The following is a 14,877-nucleotide window of genomic DNA, read 5'->3' on the forward strand; positions in this document are numbered from 1 at the left end:
ATGCACATTGCATAACATAAAAAAACAAAATGTTACGCCTTATTTATGTAATTTTTTCAACAGAACGGCATCAGAATTTGTATTGCAAGATGTGGTGACCAAACTGGGCGAGTCATCGTGCTCAAGCTTGTCTTCCGATTGCCTCACATCGCTAGCAGAGTCGTGTGGTCTCGAACATGTTTTGAATGAGAGTTTGACCTTCGCCATGGACTCGCAGAAGAACCCCAAAGTGCAGTCGGAGCTGTTTAACTGGATGTCTAATGCTATTAAGGAGTTTGGGTTTAAGTAAGTTGCTGTGATTTGTGAGTTCAAAACATACAGATATTGTAAAAAGTTGAAACTTAGATATTTATACAACACAGTAAGGATGATTAAGATTTCAACTCCTATGAAGCCACAGGAGTTTTTAGTGTGTTGTCGACAGTATTAAACAAACAGTGATTGCAACTAGCTGACATTTGTGTAGGTCTTCAATAGTGTATCACACAATTTCCATCCAATTTATCATTCAATAAATACACGAAGATACTAACATTATTCTTCATTCCAGCATGAACATAAAGTCAATAATAGCGCATTCGAAGAAGGCTCTCTCCGCAACGAATCCGAACGTGAGAACATCTACTGTGAACTTCCTCGGCATACTGTCTCTATACGTGGGGCCATCGCTTATCAACCACTTTGACAGCGAGAAGCCTGCCACCAAGCAGCTGATCAGTTTGGAACTGGACAAGTACGCGAACAGCACGCCTCCAACGCCTACGCGACAGATGGGCACTGTTAGCAAGGTGAGTTTTCATAAATATGGTCAATATTGGGATATTTACATGGTTGAGTCAAAGTCATGAATCGTGGCTACTAGTTACTCTTGTGTTGAAAGAATTAAAATGTGTAAGTTGATTAGATTTTTGCTACAGCCAAATTTAGTTTGCGACATTCAGGGGGACACAGTTGAATTACTTTTTGTTGCAAACGAGAATAGGTCTAAAAAAAAATTGTCTTGGGAAAATTATATGAAATATATCTAATTTTACAGTCCGCGAGCAAGGCGTCGATGGGCGACGACATAGAAGAAGCGTACTCTGAGGCGGCGGAGGAGGAGCCCGCGCCCGTCGAGGACACGCGCCCGCGCACAGACATCGCGCCGCTCATCACCGATGCGCTCATCGCAGAGATCAACGACAAGAACTGGAAGGTACGCTGCACACTTCATTTGATTGTTACTAATTAGCCAATTGGCTCGTGAGTCAAACGACCTAAATAAGAAACATGCTTAGGTCATTTGGAGGCATATATCTGAGGCGGAATAAATTGTTACCTCATTTTACTGCAATGTCAGCTAGTCCATTGAAAAGTTACATTTGGGGTTGCGTTTTTTAGAGGACGCAATTTTATTTTTTAGAAGTGTAGGGGGGGTCAGTGTAAAGCTAAAACCAAGTTTGTGGGGTCGCCACCCTTGTCCCACGGCCGCCATCTTGGGTTGAAATGGTTTTACGATGTATCTCTTAAACTATTTATCTGACAAAAAATTGTAAACATTTTTGTTGCAAATTAAATTCTCTACAACTTTGGTCCAGTAACTTTTGTCGTAGAACTATAAATAAAAAGTTGTAAGCAAAAATGTTAAGCAATTGCTTCATCTGTCCCAAAGCGATTCAGGATCCAAGTAATTCGCGTACAAGCCGACAACCGCGGGTTTGTGTTGTACGTATTATGAACCTTATAAACACACGTTCTGATGACGTTGCAATGGACATTGCGTAACATTAAATTTCTTAACATTTTCGCTTATAACTTTTTTATTTAAAGTTCTACGACAAAAGTTACTAGACCAAAGTTGTAGAGAATTTAATTTGCAACAAAAAATGTTTATAATTTTTTTTAACGCAAGGTAAGGCCTAAAAAATGTAACATTTCAATGGAGTAAGCCGAGATTTTTATGATTGAAATTCTGATGTATGATTGTGCAGGTTCGTAACGAAGCCCTGGACAAGGTGAAGGCGTTAGTGACCAGCTCTGCGCCGATCAAGCCCTCGCTTGGTGAACTGCCTGCAGCACTGGTGGCTCGTCTGTTGGACTCCAACTCGAAGCTGGCGCAGACGGCGCTGAACATATGCGCCGCGCTCGCCACCGCCATGGGCACCAAATGCAAAGTGCATGTCAGGACGTTCTTCCCGGCCTTCTTCCAAGGTTTGTAGCTAAATGCCCTGTAGCTGTCATCCATATAAAATGCCAATGTTATAGATAGGCTATGGTAGTTAAATTTATTGTACTAACATGTTTCAGTGTGTTCATTAGCCAAATGTCTAATTCACTGGTTTCTTTCATGTTTGCACTATGATGCATATATTTATACAATGATGTTCACTAAAATTAAGGTAATTATTAATGTCAGAAGTAACACTTACGGTCCAAATAAACGTTGTATACGTATTTAACAGTCTCTTATAGTTATTCAGTGTATTGTTTTGGTATGTTGAATGACATTTATCGTCGCGAGAAAGTAAGGCAAAACAGTGTATAGATATGACATATAGCGATTATCAGTGAAACCTAACGTGCACTAACTGTGAAGCCATATTTGAATTGTCCAAACCCTTGCATCCATAATAATAAGCCTAATTTTAATAACATTGCATTAGTTCTTTCAAATAAGTTTCCTATAAACTGGACCATTTTTATAAATGAATTTAGCAATACGTTTATCACACAGCGTTCGGCGACAGCAAGCAATGGATCCGCGCGGCGGCGGTGTCGTGCGTGGAGACGTGGTGCCGCGAGGCGGGCGCGCACGCGCCGCTCGAGGGGGAGATGGTGTTCGACGCGCTGAAGGCGGGCTCGCCCGTTCTCCGCGCCTCGCTGCTGCAGTGGCTCACCGACCACCTGCCTAATGGTCAGTTTTGGTCTATTTTGGGTGTTTGAAGAGTTAGTGGTGTCACATGAGTGGTCAAAACCAGGTGAAGTAAATATATGGAAGAGAGAGGACCGATCCTAACCTCAAATTATTATATTATCAATTATTTAATTGCAACAAAAGTTTGTGTGTTCTACTTGGTAAGTCGCACTTGTATCAATAAGTAATGTCTACATTAGACTGATAAGTAATCAAGCAGCATTGCATTATCTTCAATCGCTAACGTAGTACGAGACCGAGAGCTCAATATGAAGATTACTTTGTTATTTACATTGCAATGAATTGTTTATACAGTGCCAGCCAAGTCGTTCCCTCGCGAGGAACTGTCCGTGTGCGTGCCGACGTTGTTCGCGTGTTTGGAGGACCGCGCGGCCGACGTGCGCAAGACCGCCGCTGACTGCGTGCTGCCGTTCATGCTGCACCTCGGATACGAGGCCATGCATAAACAGCTCGATAAATTGAAGGTACTATTTGAATTATATGTATCATAATGACTAAATAATGTAAAAAGCGTTATGTAACAAAAATATGTTTATAGTGATTGGTAAATCCGAATTTACGTCATGTATATTGTATATCTAAATAAAAAAAAGTCTATACCAGCCGCACGAGGCCGAGTGGTAATGATGCGTGCGAAACACTTGAGTGGTGTGGATACGTACACGCACTTGAGCGAGCATGTGAACGTGTAATATGAAGGCACAAGGCCTATGTATTTGATTTATATATTTATTTAAATGGCTTTCCATACTAAACACTTATTTATCAATCGCAGCCCGGCTCAAAAACCGTAGTACAAGCAGCATTAGACAAGGCCCGCCCTAACCTCCCAGTACAACCGTTGCCTTCTAAAGGAAAGAAGGAAGAACCCAAAGGTGTTAAAACTGGCGGTGCTCTTAAGAAGGAAGCTGATAAGAAAGGGGCTCCAGCTGCTAAGGGCAAGGTATGTCTCGTATTTAAGATGCCGTAGGAGTTTATAATTATCTCTGCATCCCATCTTAATTAAAAAGATGAAGTTTGCAAGTGGTTTTTTATTCTGTTTATTATTATTAACGTCCGTTACTTACGTATCATTTCATATCAGGTGGTGAAACCTGGTTCAGCATCTAGCCGCGGCAAGAAAGATGACGAAGATTGCTCCCCGTTACTGCCCAACAACAACGCAAAGAACCAAAGAATTATAGACGACCAGAAACTTAAAGGTATAGTACAGCTACCGTATATAAATGACACATAAGCAGCCGCCAAAAAGGCGTCAGCCAAGGACTATATTTATGACTAAGATGTACTTATTTGTCGATTTTTCAGTGTTGAAGTGGAACTTCACAACTCCACGCGAAGAGTTCTTTGAACTGCTTAAAGAGCAGATGGGAAGCGCTGGATTGAATAAGCAGCTTGTGGCAAATATGTTTCATAATGATTTTAGGTAATTTGTGTTTTAATGTTTATAGGGTGTATATAGTAATTAATGTTGCCTACAAAGTAAAAAAAAATAAAAATAATATTTGGAATGAGAAATGAAAATTCAAAAAGAAGTGCTAGAAGCACAAAAGTGTGATATGTAAAGTACAAATTCTCTGCCAACGCAATTTCATAACTACTCGCGCCATTGTCGCTCGAACATATTAATTATATGCCAAACCCTATACAATGGTTGCAGATATCACCTCAAAGCAATTGAAGCACTATCAGAAGATCTCCACGAGAACGGCTCAGCTTTGATGGCTAACCTTGACTTGGTGCTAAAATGGTTGACCCTAAGGTTCTTTGACACCAATCCTTCAGTTATTCTGAAAGGTCTGGAGTATTTGTCGTTGGTGTTCCAGTATTTAATGGACAGTGACTACACTATGGCTGAGTATGAAGCTAATTGCTTCATACCGTATCTTGTTTTAAAGGTATGTGTTTAAACTTGACTGAAATATTGTTCAAGCAATATATCTTTGGAAGAGCTAGTCTTTCAGTTAGATAAAAAAAAACTGTATTTTTTGCAATTTATATTCACTCTTTTTAAAAATTAGTTTGTTTCTATAAAAATGTGTTGTAAAAAACTATATTCGATAAAAGAATTTATTGAATGTACATTATGAAAATGCTTGTTGCAGGTCGGCGATCCAAAAGACACAGTCCGCAATGGCGTCAAAGCTCTGTTTAAACAAATATGCGTCGTATATTCGGTCACTAAATTGTTTAATTATTTGATGGAAGGACTGAAGTCTAAGAACGCGAGACAACGAGCTGGTAAGTTTAGTGACTTGCAGTGTTTCCCTTATTTTTTTTGTTCCTGGTGCGGCAATGACTGCACTGCACCTGGTAGTAAGCGCGATGCCGTCCAGATATAGTATCGCAAGCCAACCGATGGCTATCTCATGCCATTCAACACAATAATGCCAGACTATTACGATGCATCTTTATGCTACGGCTCATGTAACTATAATGGGTTATTTTATTTAGGATGTTGCTATAGTTTGGGAATAATTTCCAAAAAAAATATTAGTAATAGATATTGGTCATAATATTCTACATATTTTATAAGGTTGGGATAATAAAGGCCGTAGGCATCGTGAAATCAAGTTGTGATATCGTTTTTATTTGATTGTCAACTATTCTGAAGTGATACATATCTTATAAAAATAAATTACCATATAAGTACAGATAAACCATTTTGAATGAACGATCTCAATCGCTCTTTTTGATCCAGTAAGAAAATAGACCAGTCAGAATTATTTTTTGTTGATATTGTTACAAATGAGTTATTTTGGTTGGTTCGTTCTCGAAATCCGGTCGATTTTAGATAGGGATCGTTTACAACAGCGTAAGATACATCCAGTCGCGTGTTCCAGAATGCCTGGAGTGCATCGGGCACCTACTGGAGACGTACGGTTCGACGGTGATGTCGTCGGCGGGCGGCGCGCTGAAGGAGCTGGCGCGGCACATAGGCGACCGCGACAACGCCGTGCGCTCCGCCGCGCTCAACTGCATCGCCAGCGCGTACTTCCTCGAGGGGGAGAAGGTCTACAAGATGATTGGACAGGTGGGGATAGCGGTTACTAACAGACGATTTTAATACACAATGTCTGTATCGAACGACCAAATACACTAGTCAGAAAAAAGTTAGTTTGACAAGGTTTCAGATGTCTTATTTTGATGGGTTGATTCTTGGAATGGATACGAGATTATCGATACAATTAGTGAAGGTCTATAATTTATAATTTGTGCCCATTAATTCTTTGTGTTTCCCTTTTTTTATTTTCAATAATATTCAAATTCTCTATTATGATTTTGCTACAGATATCCGACAAAGACCTCTCGTTATTAGAGGAACGTATCAAGAGAGCGGGTAAGACGCGCAGCGCCGAGGCTCGTCGTTCTATGGTCGTGCCGTTATCTGCTTCTGGCAAACCTATACAAGTACCACAGGAGGTAATTACGAATTGTATACCTAATAGGACATAATGTGATAGCAAAACATTTTAGAATTACATATATGTGGTATATAAATAATGGATTTTATCTGTATTGTCTATTTTTTTAATGGTTTTCCGTAAGTCAGACCTGACAGATATTTCATGTTTCTGATTAGGACCCTGAGCCCCCAAGGCGTGTGATATCTGTGGATACTATTCCTCAAGCCGAATACGAAGAGGAAGAGGAGGAGGAACCGCCACCGCCAGTCAATCCGTAAGTGTCTAGCTATAATATAAAATGTAATGACTAAAAGATATCTAGCGTAATACAGTGAATATAGAAGAGGCAGTTGTTTTAATGTCGATATTATTTGCCATAGGAAGGATATATGTATCCACTCCAACATTGACCACTGTAGATGAGGAGTAAACTCTCAATATTCATCCACGTAAATGTGTTAGGTTCCAGAATCAGCCTATATATACCTGGTTTTGAGTAATCGATATTTTATCTGGTTATTTATCGATTCTATTGTTATGTTGGGAAGTCCCTATAAAAATACGTCTAATTTTATAGAACATAATTCGATTTTTATTATAGCACGCCACCTGAGCCGAAGGTGATCACCGGCCCGTTCGGCTTGGACCCCGAGCTGATAGCGCAGCTGGATGCCGCGGTGCCGCCCACGCGCCGCCCGGACCTTAAGCAGCCGGACCTCAAGTTCCTGGACGAGCCGATACCCGTTAGCGGTATCAGGAAACAGCCGTCGCAACCTATACGATCCAGGTACGATGTAGATATAGCCAAAGTATAGATTTGTGTTGTCAAATTATATTGAGTTGACAATTTTTTTGTAAGTTTGTCGACAAAGAATGCTATAAATAATTAGTTTTGTTAATAAAAAATGTATACAAATAATATCATTATCATTTAATTTACTTTTATGTCCAAAATATTTAGTAAAACAATATGTGTTATGTCATGGAATGATAAAATTCTGTTTAGTTTCATAATACATCATACATTTTATTAGTTTTATATTATTCTACTTTATAGTTTTGTCGACTTAATATGATGTAAATTGTTTTTCTTGTAGCATGGTCCCGCTGTCTCCGCCGCGTCACGCGCACCCGCTCGTGAGCACGACGCAGCACGCGCCGCCCGCCATCGACGACTCGCAGCTCGCCGACACCATACATTCTATTGCTAGTCCTGATTTAAACGTGAGTGTTCAACTGTGTTTGGAGAATTTTATATTTTTGTATTATTTCTTAACGATTGTGGTACACAGTCATTGTACCTGATGGTGAGTGTGATAAGTAGTATTTTGATTGAGAAGGGATTTTTGTCCCTCACCAGCGACAGTCGAAATAATAACGAGAACTTATCTTGTGAGTTCTAACTATTTTCAGTGTGAGCTATTTCACGTGTGCGTGTATTAAACTTTTTCTCGTTTGACTTAATCTTTCTGATGCAATAAATTCTGTATAATGATTTCGTATGTTTACGCGAATGTTAGACATTGAAATAAAACTATTTCACGGATTTTATCGCGGTTTTTTTATATTATTACTTTCTCCCGACGTTTCGAAGACTTTGCAGCTTTCATGGCTCCCCCCCCCCCCGTGACCATAGTTAAATAGTGTTATTTCAAATTCTGTATACTTTAATATTGGCAGAATCGTTGCTAATATGTGCTTATATAGGGATGCCATAAAAAGTGTACGTATAGTTAACGTATGTATGTGTGTGCAGGCGGCGGTGCGCGCGCTGTCGCTGATCTCGGGCGCGCTGGTGTCGGGGCGCGGCGCGGCGCTGGCGGCGCACGAGGCGCGCCTGCTCGGCGCCGCGGCCGCGCAGCTGCGCCGCCTCCGCTCAGCGCCGCCGCAGGACGCGCTGCCCGCTTACAAGTTCCTCGCGGGCGCGCTCACCACCGTCAGTATTATACTTTATTTATATCATTTACTTATAATAATAATGTCATTAAGAATTATTCACTGTTAATAAAATAATTATTTTACAATTTATATATTTTCAGTATTTAAGTATTAACACAAAATGTGTATCTGTTTGATTACTATCAAAGCTATGTTTAGACTGGGCAATAAATTAATAATCATATCCACATGCATTTGTCGTAAAACCAGCGAGCTTAAAAATATGCAGAAATGAGTTTATCGTGATTTTTTACATGGTAAAATTAGCTTTATATTTGTAAATGTTTTTTGCAACAATAAATGATTACTGTACTTGTGCAGTTCTACGACACGGCGGGCTGCGGGTCGCACGTGAGCGAGGCGGCGCTGTGCGCGCTGCTGGGCGAGTTGCTGCGCGTGCTGGGCGCCAGCGCGGGCGTGGGCTCGGCGCCGGCCGGCCCGGGCGCCGCGCCCGACCCCGAGCGCCTCGTGCGCATCCTCAACAACGTGTGCGTGCGCGTGCTCGAGCACTCGCCGCGCACGCCGCTGCTCTGGTACGGCACTCGTTTAATGTACAATAGGGGAACATAGATAGACATCAAAAAAGTTTTCCCACAAATTAACCAATTTCTTGCTGACCTTTTTTTTTAAATCGGAATACAGTTCTTAATTTTTTAAAAAATTACGGACTATATCCTAATAAAGTTTTCTTATAGCTATAGCGGTTTTCTTTTTGCGCCGTCACAAAATTCCATTTTGTGTATTTTCATTTAGAAAACCAATTTACGTAAAATAGTCTATGATACTACGACGCAGTTATTACGGTTATTTACATATTTTTTCAATTTCGTAGCAATACAAATACCGATACTAATCAATATTTTAGCAACGTAATGGTAAAATTGGGTAGTTACAGATGTCAAAGACTTAGAATATTGGTGTAAATAATTATTTTCAACTCACAGCGCGATAGTGACCCTACTGCATGAGTCGATAGGCGTATCGGACCCGGAATTCCCTCGCTACCAGGACCTCCTGCTCAAATGCTTCTGGAAGACGCTAAAGATGATCTCCACCTGGGACGTGAACTCTATAGACTACGACGCGGTGCTGTACAAGATACACCTGTTCTACAAGGCCTACCCGAACAGTTATTGGAAGAAAAACCCGGATATCAGCGATACACCATACAGGTAATGTAGATATTGGTTGTATTTTGTTATTCATATAGGAATAGGAATATATTAAAAAAAAACTACAGTGAAGAACAAGCAATCCAGTATTTGTGGTCAATACTTGAATATTTTATTCTTTTAATTTTGGTTTATTTAATGAGTTATAAACTTGTATTTACACATTACTTTTTTACAGGACAGTAAAAACTCTGGTGCATACTCTAGTCAAAATGAAAGGAGCTTCCATAGTCAACCACCTCACGCAGATTCCAGACGTGAACGAGTCAGATCTGTATCCTTATTTACTTAAAGTTCTCAAGGTAAACACATTTTTATATTTAAAAACCAGCAAATAAGATATGGCGTAGCATCGCATTGTACTAGAAGATAATTTCTCTGTTTTGAATTTATTTGTTTGATTACTGTTTTAGTGTTTTTTTATGGGTTATGAAACATTTTCTAAGATAAAATAAATATTTTCTGTGAACGGAGTATAGTGTATATTTTATCATATATTGATGTTCTTAGACATTATTTATAAATGGGATGTTGTCTATACATATGGCTGATATATTCACAGCAACTAAAGCTGGACGAGAAGAAAGAGCCGGACGCGATGAACGGCGGCAGCGTGGTGTCGGCGATGGGCGGCGGCGGCGGCGGCGGCGGCGGCGGCGGCGGCGGAGGCGGGCGGCTCGCGCGCTCCGTGCACGAGGAGCTCGCGCTCATCCTCAAGCGCATCGGCACCAAGGACCACAACAAGGACGCGCTCTCGCAGCTGTACGACTTGAGGGTGGGTATTATGGCTTAAAATAGATTTTTGTACCTTTTACTGTTTTATTTTTTTTTATTTGAATCAAAGAGTGTAAAGCTATGCTATTTTTTTCATTGCTTTGAATGACGAGACGAGCTTGCCGTTCGCCTGATGGTAAGCGATACGACCGCCCATAAACAGTAGAAACACCATCCAACACCTTCAATTACAAAATATTGTTTGATATTCCACTGCGCTCTCCATCCTAAGACATGAAATCTTATTATGTCCAGTAGTTACACTGGCTATAATGTCCTTCAAACTGGAACACAACAGTGACTACACACTGCTGCTTGGCGGCAGAAATAGATATTGCGGTGGTAGCTACCCAGGTAGACTCTCACATAATATGAGAGACCTACTATCAGTGCGCATCAACTCCCTCCTACTTTGACACCATAATTTTTATTCCATTTTTTAGTTATACATTTTATTTAGTGACGATTAAAAAAATCCAGTTAAAAAACAATTATAACACATATAAATAACAAACGCGCAGTTATTGGTAATACATTGTTTGGATAATAAAATACATCCCTATCAAAGTGATTAAACTGTGCATTTTATGCCAACAGGAACGTCACCCTGAAGTGGATATTTGGACGTTCATGCAAGGCTCGTCGTTCTACTTCCGTAACTATGTGGAGCGCGGGCTAAGAGAGGTGGCCGAGCAAAGGAAACTCGCCTCTATGCCTATATACAAACACGACTACAAGACGGAGAACATCGGTACGTATATTTCGATATTAGTTTTCGTATATCCATTTACTATAGTCATTAGATTGATATTTTGAAATGTATATTCCGGTTATTTCAACTTCCATAAAAAACATTTAGCGGTACTATTTTTCTAACAAACTTGATATACTACAAATTTAGCAGTATATTTTTATCTACTAAATTTTTTATTCCAAGTGCTCGTTATGATACATTCAATTAAGTACTTTATATTCTGTAAATATATTTTATTAGTGCACCACTAGAATATCGTTAAATACATAATAACATGATTATCATATCACTCCATTTTTATCACTATTTTTCTTGTTTCAGACATAAGTAACGAAAACGACGAGAAATCTCATGTCATATTCTTAGAGCGACTTAGGGCTTTACAGGTGGGGATGCTTTGACTACGTTAATATTAGGATTAAATAGTAAAATAGTATGTTGTTTAATAGTATGCCATCTCTAACATTTACATTATGTAAGCTTCATCAAACAGCTGATGAGGCGGGACGGCGACGCGCCACTGGCGGGATGTGGCCGGTCATATTTACCCTCGCCCCGTCCCGTATGCGCCGAAGAAGGCCACCAGGTTTTTGTTGATATGCTGGTGTAGGAGATTACAGGGTTAGAGACTTGGCCCAATGCTCGCTCGAATGATGCAATATTCCCGAGTGTCGATATTGGGCCGTAACACCGGTGAAACCAACATAACCGTTCCACTCACTCCCCGAGTGGCGGTAGCGTTAATGCGTGTTTTGCTCACGAAAAAAAGGTCATATTCTACAAAGTATATTACAACTGTTTCACATCGCACTAGAGTCGTTCAGCTGTCCCGCCCCACCCGCTGTTTGATGTAACCGTAATGGTTTCGACTTATTTACGATCTGTCTGGCCTAACATGTAATTGCGAAGATAATAGGAACATCGTTCTATGAATAAATGATAGATGCATGATAACGTATTTAGAAAATATCTCAGTATACTATAAATTATATTTTGTAAGGCCTTTATAGATCCCGGGTCCGTCATTTGGTAGTTTGGATGCTAATTTATTCGCTATTTAATAAGTATGCAAACGTGTGAATGTAATACAATGATGAAATTCTCGTGTTTAGATTCGACTCTATTTACTATGGCAAGGTAATACGATGTTAAAATCAATGGTTCAGTTGTTTAACATCGGTCAGACAGCGTTATGCTCACTTCACTGATCTGAACAATATTTCATTCAGGCTAAAGCCGGCATGAAGACAGAGTCGACGCCGTCTTCACAACCGCGCACACCCATCGGCGACAACAGGACTCTGGTAGAATCGATTAACGAAAACTCATTGCCAAGGGCTCACAGCATCGACCCACAATTGGAGGTAGTATATTTGTAGACTGCTTTTTTTATTGCTTTGAATGACGAGCTTGCCGTTCGCCTGATGGTAAGCGATACGCCCATAAACCGCAGAAACACCATTCAACACCTTGAATTACAAAGTATATTTTGGTATTCCGCTGCGCTCGCCATCCTAAGACATGAGATGTTAAGTCTTATTATGTCCAGTAGTTACACTACTAATTTTAACTTTAGCAATAGGGTTATCTATATTATTATGCTCAAAAGCTTTATAGTAAGAAAAAAAGATCCGGGATTTATGAAAACAGTAGAAAAGTTAACTACTGTATCAGCCTAAACCTATCACATTGGGTACTTAATGAATAATATTTAAAAAATCTTCCTGTATCGGTAATGTGTATGACCTAGGCATTGAAACGACTATTATTTAATTCCTGGCCCAAGGGATCCTCTTCTCTCGTCCCTTGTTAAATATTAACCTCTGGATTTAACGTGTCTGTATTTCCAGTTACACACAACGCAACCGATGTCCCACAAGAACGAGGCAGCCGTGGACGCCCTACGCCTTAAACTCCAGCAAATCAAAAGTTCGTCCAAGAGATAAGGCTATCTCTGTCTCTCTCATCACGGATTTGATAGCTCTCTCTCATTCACACGTCACACGAACACGCGTTGGTATCGATGTAGAACAGGTTGTCATTCACCTGCGACAGATGGCGCTAAAATAAAAAAGGTTGCTTTAAAAAGGTTCATTATCGCGAAAGAAAAAAAAACAACTGCGTGATCCATTTCGATAAAAGTGCTGTTTTATAATTTTAATTCATGCGATTCTGTGACATTCGAAATATTAGTAATTGGTTATAATTAGCAGCTAAATCAACATGTTATGGACAAATTAACAGTGAAGTAACTAACGTGCTTGCATACCGAATCAACTTTCGTCACAAACAACCATCTCGCTTCCAACAGTATCATAACATTATAGTTCCTAGGATAATTTAGTGGAAAATGTCGTATCTCTTTCGGCTTGACTGATTGATGCGTCCATTTGTACGTCCCTTACTAAGAGTTACAATGTGACAATACCGCTAAACAGTATCGCCCAATACAGGGTATAAAGCTTTGCGATTCTCGATTCTTAGTAGGGACTTGTGAACTTGGAGTGTGCGATACGTGCAATCGTAAAGGCACTCACAGATTCAGAATTCATAATCGACTCAAGGTCATTAAATCAAGGTCGACTTTAGGAATTCATAAATTATTCACGGTTGATTTAATTGTTGATACAAATTGTTAATAAAATTAGGAATACCCGTGGTCACGGCTGGTGCGGTGACGTAGCGTTATGAAGAATTGTGTTTTATTTATTTACATGTTATTTGCCATAGTCTATAGACCAAATATCATTTACGAACGTATATTCAAGAAAACATGTGTTATCAGATATTTGTACATTTTCGAAGTTAACACTGATGTCATGACATCATTCACCCATATGGTTTCGTGACAATACGTATCTATTTTTATTTTAATAAATGTGAAAATAATTCGATATCTATATAGCAAATATAACTATTAAAATTCAAATTCAAAACTATAAAATGATCGCAGTCGTGATTTTTCGTTCGTAAATGTAATTTTGCATTATCAGACTAATGTAGAACGCCGAAAATATGGAATTTGTACGATACGTTTTAAAAAGATAAAATCTTAGTATCACGTGGTGTCCCTTCATTTGAATAGTTGTGTGATGTAAACTTATGAAAGCGTAATGTTTGTTATTGGAAGTTTAGATGTTAAAATTAACGAATTTGTATGTTTCAAAGCCGATGGAGATGAACGAAATAAATGTATGTGATTGTTAGTTAAAAATCATTTGTTGTTGGTCACGTGTGGAGGCAAATTAGATTCTTCGAATTTTAATTCTAAGTTTCGTCACTCACCCAATATCGAGTAATGTAAATTTGTTTTCATCTATTGGTTGAAATGATTTGGGTCGACATTATTGGTATATATCGTCTAAATATATAACATATGGTATGTTAAATGATTGTATGTATTACTAAGCACTAGATCGCACTTTAGTGGACATAACTCATGTATTTTTATAATAATAGGTAAATAATCCTGCCCCATTGTTAGAATAGAGTTTATGGAGTTGTGAAATAAAAGAGTAAAAGGAAAATATGGTATGTAGCAAATATCGTGGAAGAAATTGAACGAAGATTTGAATATTGTGTGATAATATAGAAATTATGAATAGCCCAGTACATCTTTTGAAATATTATAAATCCAGTGGTTCTAGTAAATTGAATGCTGATGTAGATAATTTATAGTAAACGCCTTTTCAATACTTGCAATGGACTTAATCATGTTACATAAAAAAGTGCATTTTATTGGTATATAAAATAATCTGAGAAATATAAATTTCCACGAATAGTCAACATAGTTTTCAGAATGTGAAAATTATGATTGATGTATGTATCATAATAATGTTTATATTGTATGTTGGTTTGTTGGGTGTTTTTATTGAAAATTCAACCATCATTATTATTGTCTGGTTTATAATCTCATAA

General features: G+C 39.0%; 1 protein-coding gene across 2 annotated transcripts in view; it reads left to right on the forward strand.

The window, feature by feature from the left end:
* Positions 1 to 14,486, forward strand: part of LOC115442504 (protein mini spindles) — a 30,587-nt gene extending 16,101 nt beyond the window's left edge. For both annotated transcript variants that reach the window (XM_030167942.2, XM_030168708.2), the window contains 25 exons: positions 64 to 285; positions 551 to 788; positions 1,037 to 1,195; positions 1,971 to 2,190; positions 2,714 to 2,893; positions 3,209 to 3,378; positions 3,690 to 3,857; positions 3,999 to 4,116; positions 4,223 to 4,340; positions 4,575 to 4,812; positions 5,020 to 5,155; positions 5,758 to 5,948; positions 6,206 to 6,337; positions 6,498 to 6,595; positions 6,923 to 7,108; positions 7,419 to 7,545; positions 8,078 to 8,257; positions 8,581 to 8,792; positions 9,204 to 9,431; positions 9,610 to 9,733; positions 9,994 to 10,206; positions 10,803 to 10,956; positions 11,281 to 11,345; positions 12,189 to 12,323; positions 12,810 to 14,486. In XM_030167942.2, the coding sequence (XP_030023802.1) occupies positions 64 to 285; positions 551 to 788; positions 1,037 to 1,195; positions 1,971 to 2,190; positions 2,714 to 2,893; positions 3,209 to 3,378; positions 3,690 to 3,857; positions 3,999 to 4,116; positions 4,223 to 4,340; positions 4,575 to 4,812; positions 5,020 to 5,155; positions 5,758 to 5,948; positions 6,206 to 6,337; positions 6,498 to 6,595; positions 6,923 to 7,108; positions 7,419 to 7,545; positions 8,078 to 8,257; positions 8,581 to 8,792; positions 9,204 to 9,431; positions 9,610 to 9,733; positions 9,994 to 10,206; positions 10,803 to 10,956; positions 11,281 to 11,345; positions 12,189 to 12,323; positions 12,810 to 12,905 (4,108 nt within the window). In that variant the 3' untranslated portion in view covers positions 12,906 to 14,486. The remainder of the gene's footprint in view (positions 1 to 63; positions 286 to 550; positions 789 to 1,036; positions 1,196 to 1,970; positions 2,191 to 2,713; positions 2,894 to 3,208; positions 3,379 to 3,689; positions 3,858 to 3,998; positions 4,117 to 4,222; positions 4,341 to 4,574; positions 4,813 to 5,019; positions 5,156 to 5,757; positions 5,949 to 6,205; positions 6,338 to 6,497; positions 6,596 to 6,922; positions 7,109 to 7,418; positions 7,546 to 8,077; positions 8,258 to 8,580; positions 8,793 to 9,203; positions 9,432 to 9,609; positions 9,734 to 9,993; positions 10,207 to 10,802; positions 10,957 to 11,280; positions 11,346 to 12,188; positions 12,324 to 12,809) is intronic.
* The last annotated feature ends 391 nt before the right edge of the window (positions 14,487 to 14,877 follow it).

Source organism: Manduca sexta, chromosome 7 (assembly GCF_014839805.1).
Source record: "Manduca sexta isolate Smith_Timp_Sample1 chromosome 7, JHU_Msex_v1.0, whole genome shotgun sequence".
NCBI lineage: Eukaryota > Metazoa > Arthropoda > Insecta > Lepidoptera > Sphingidae > Manduca > Manduca sexta.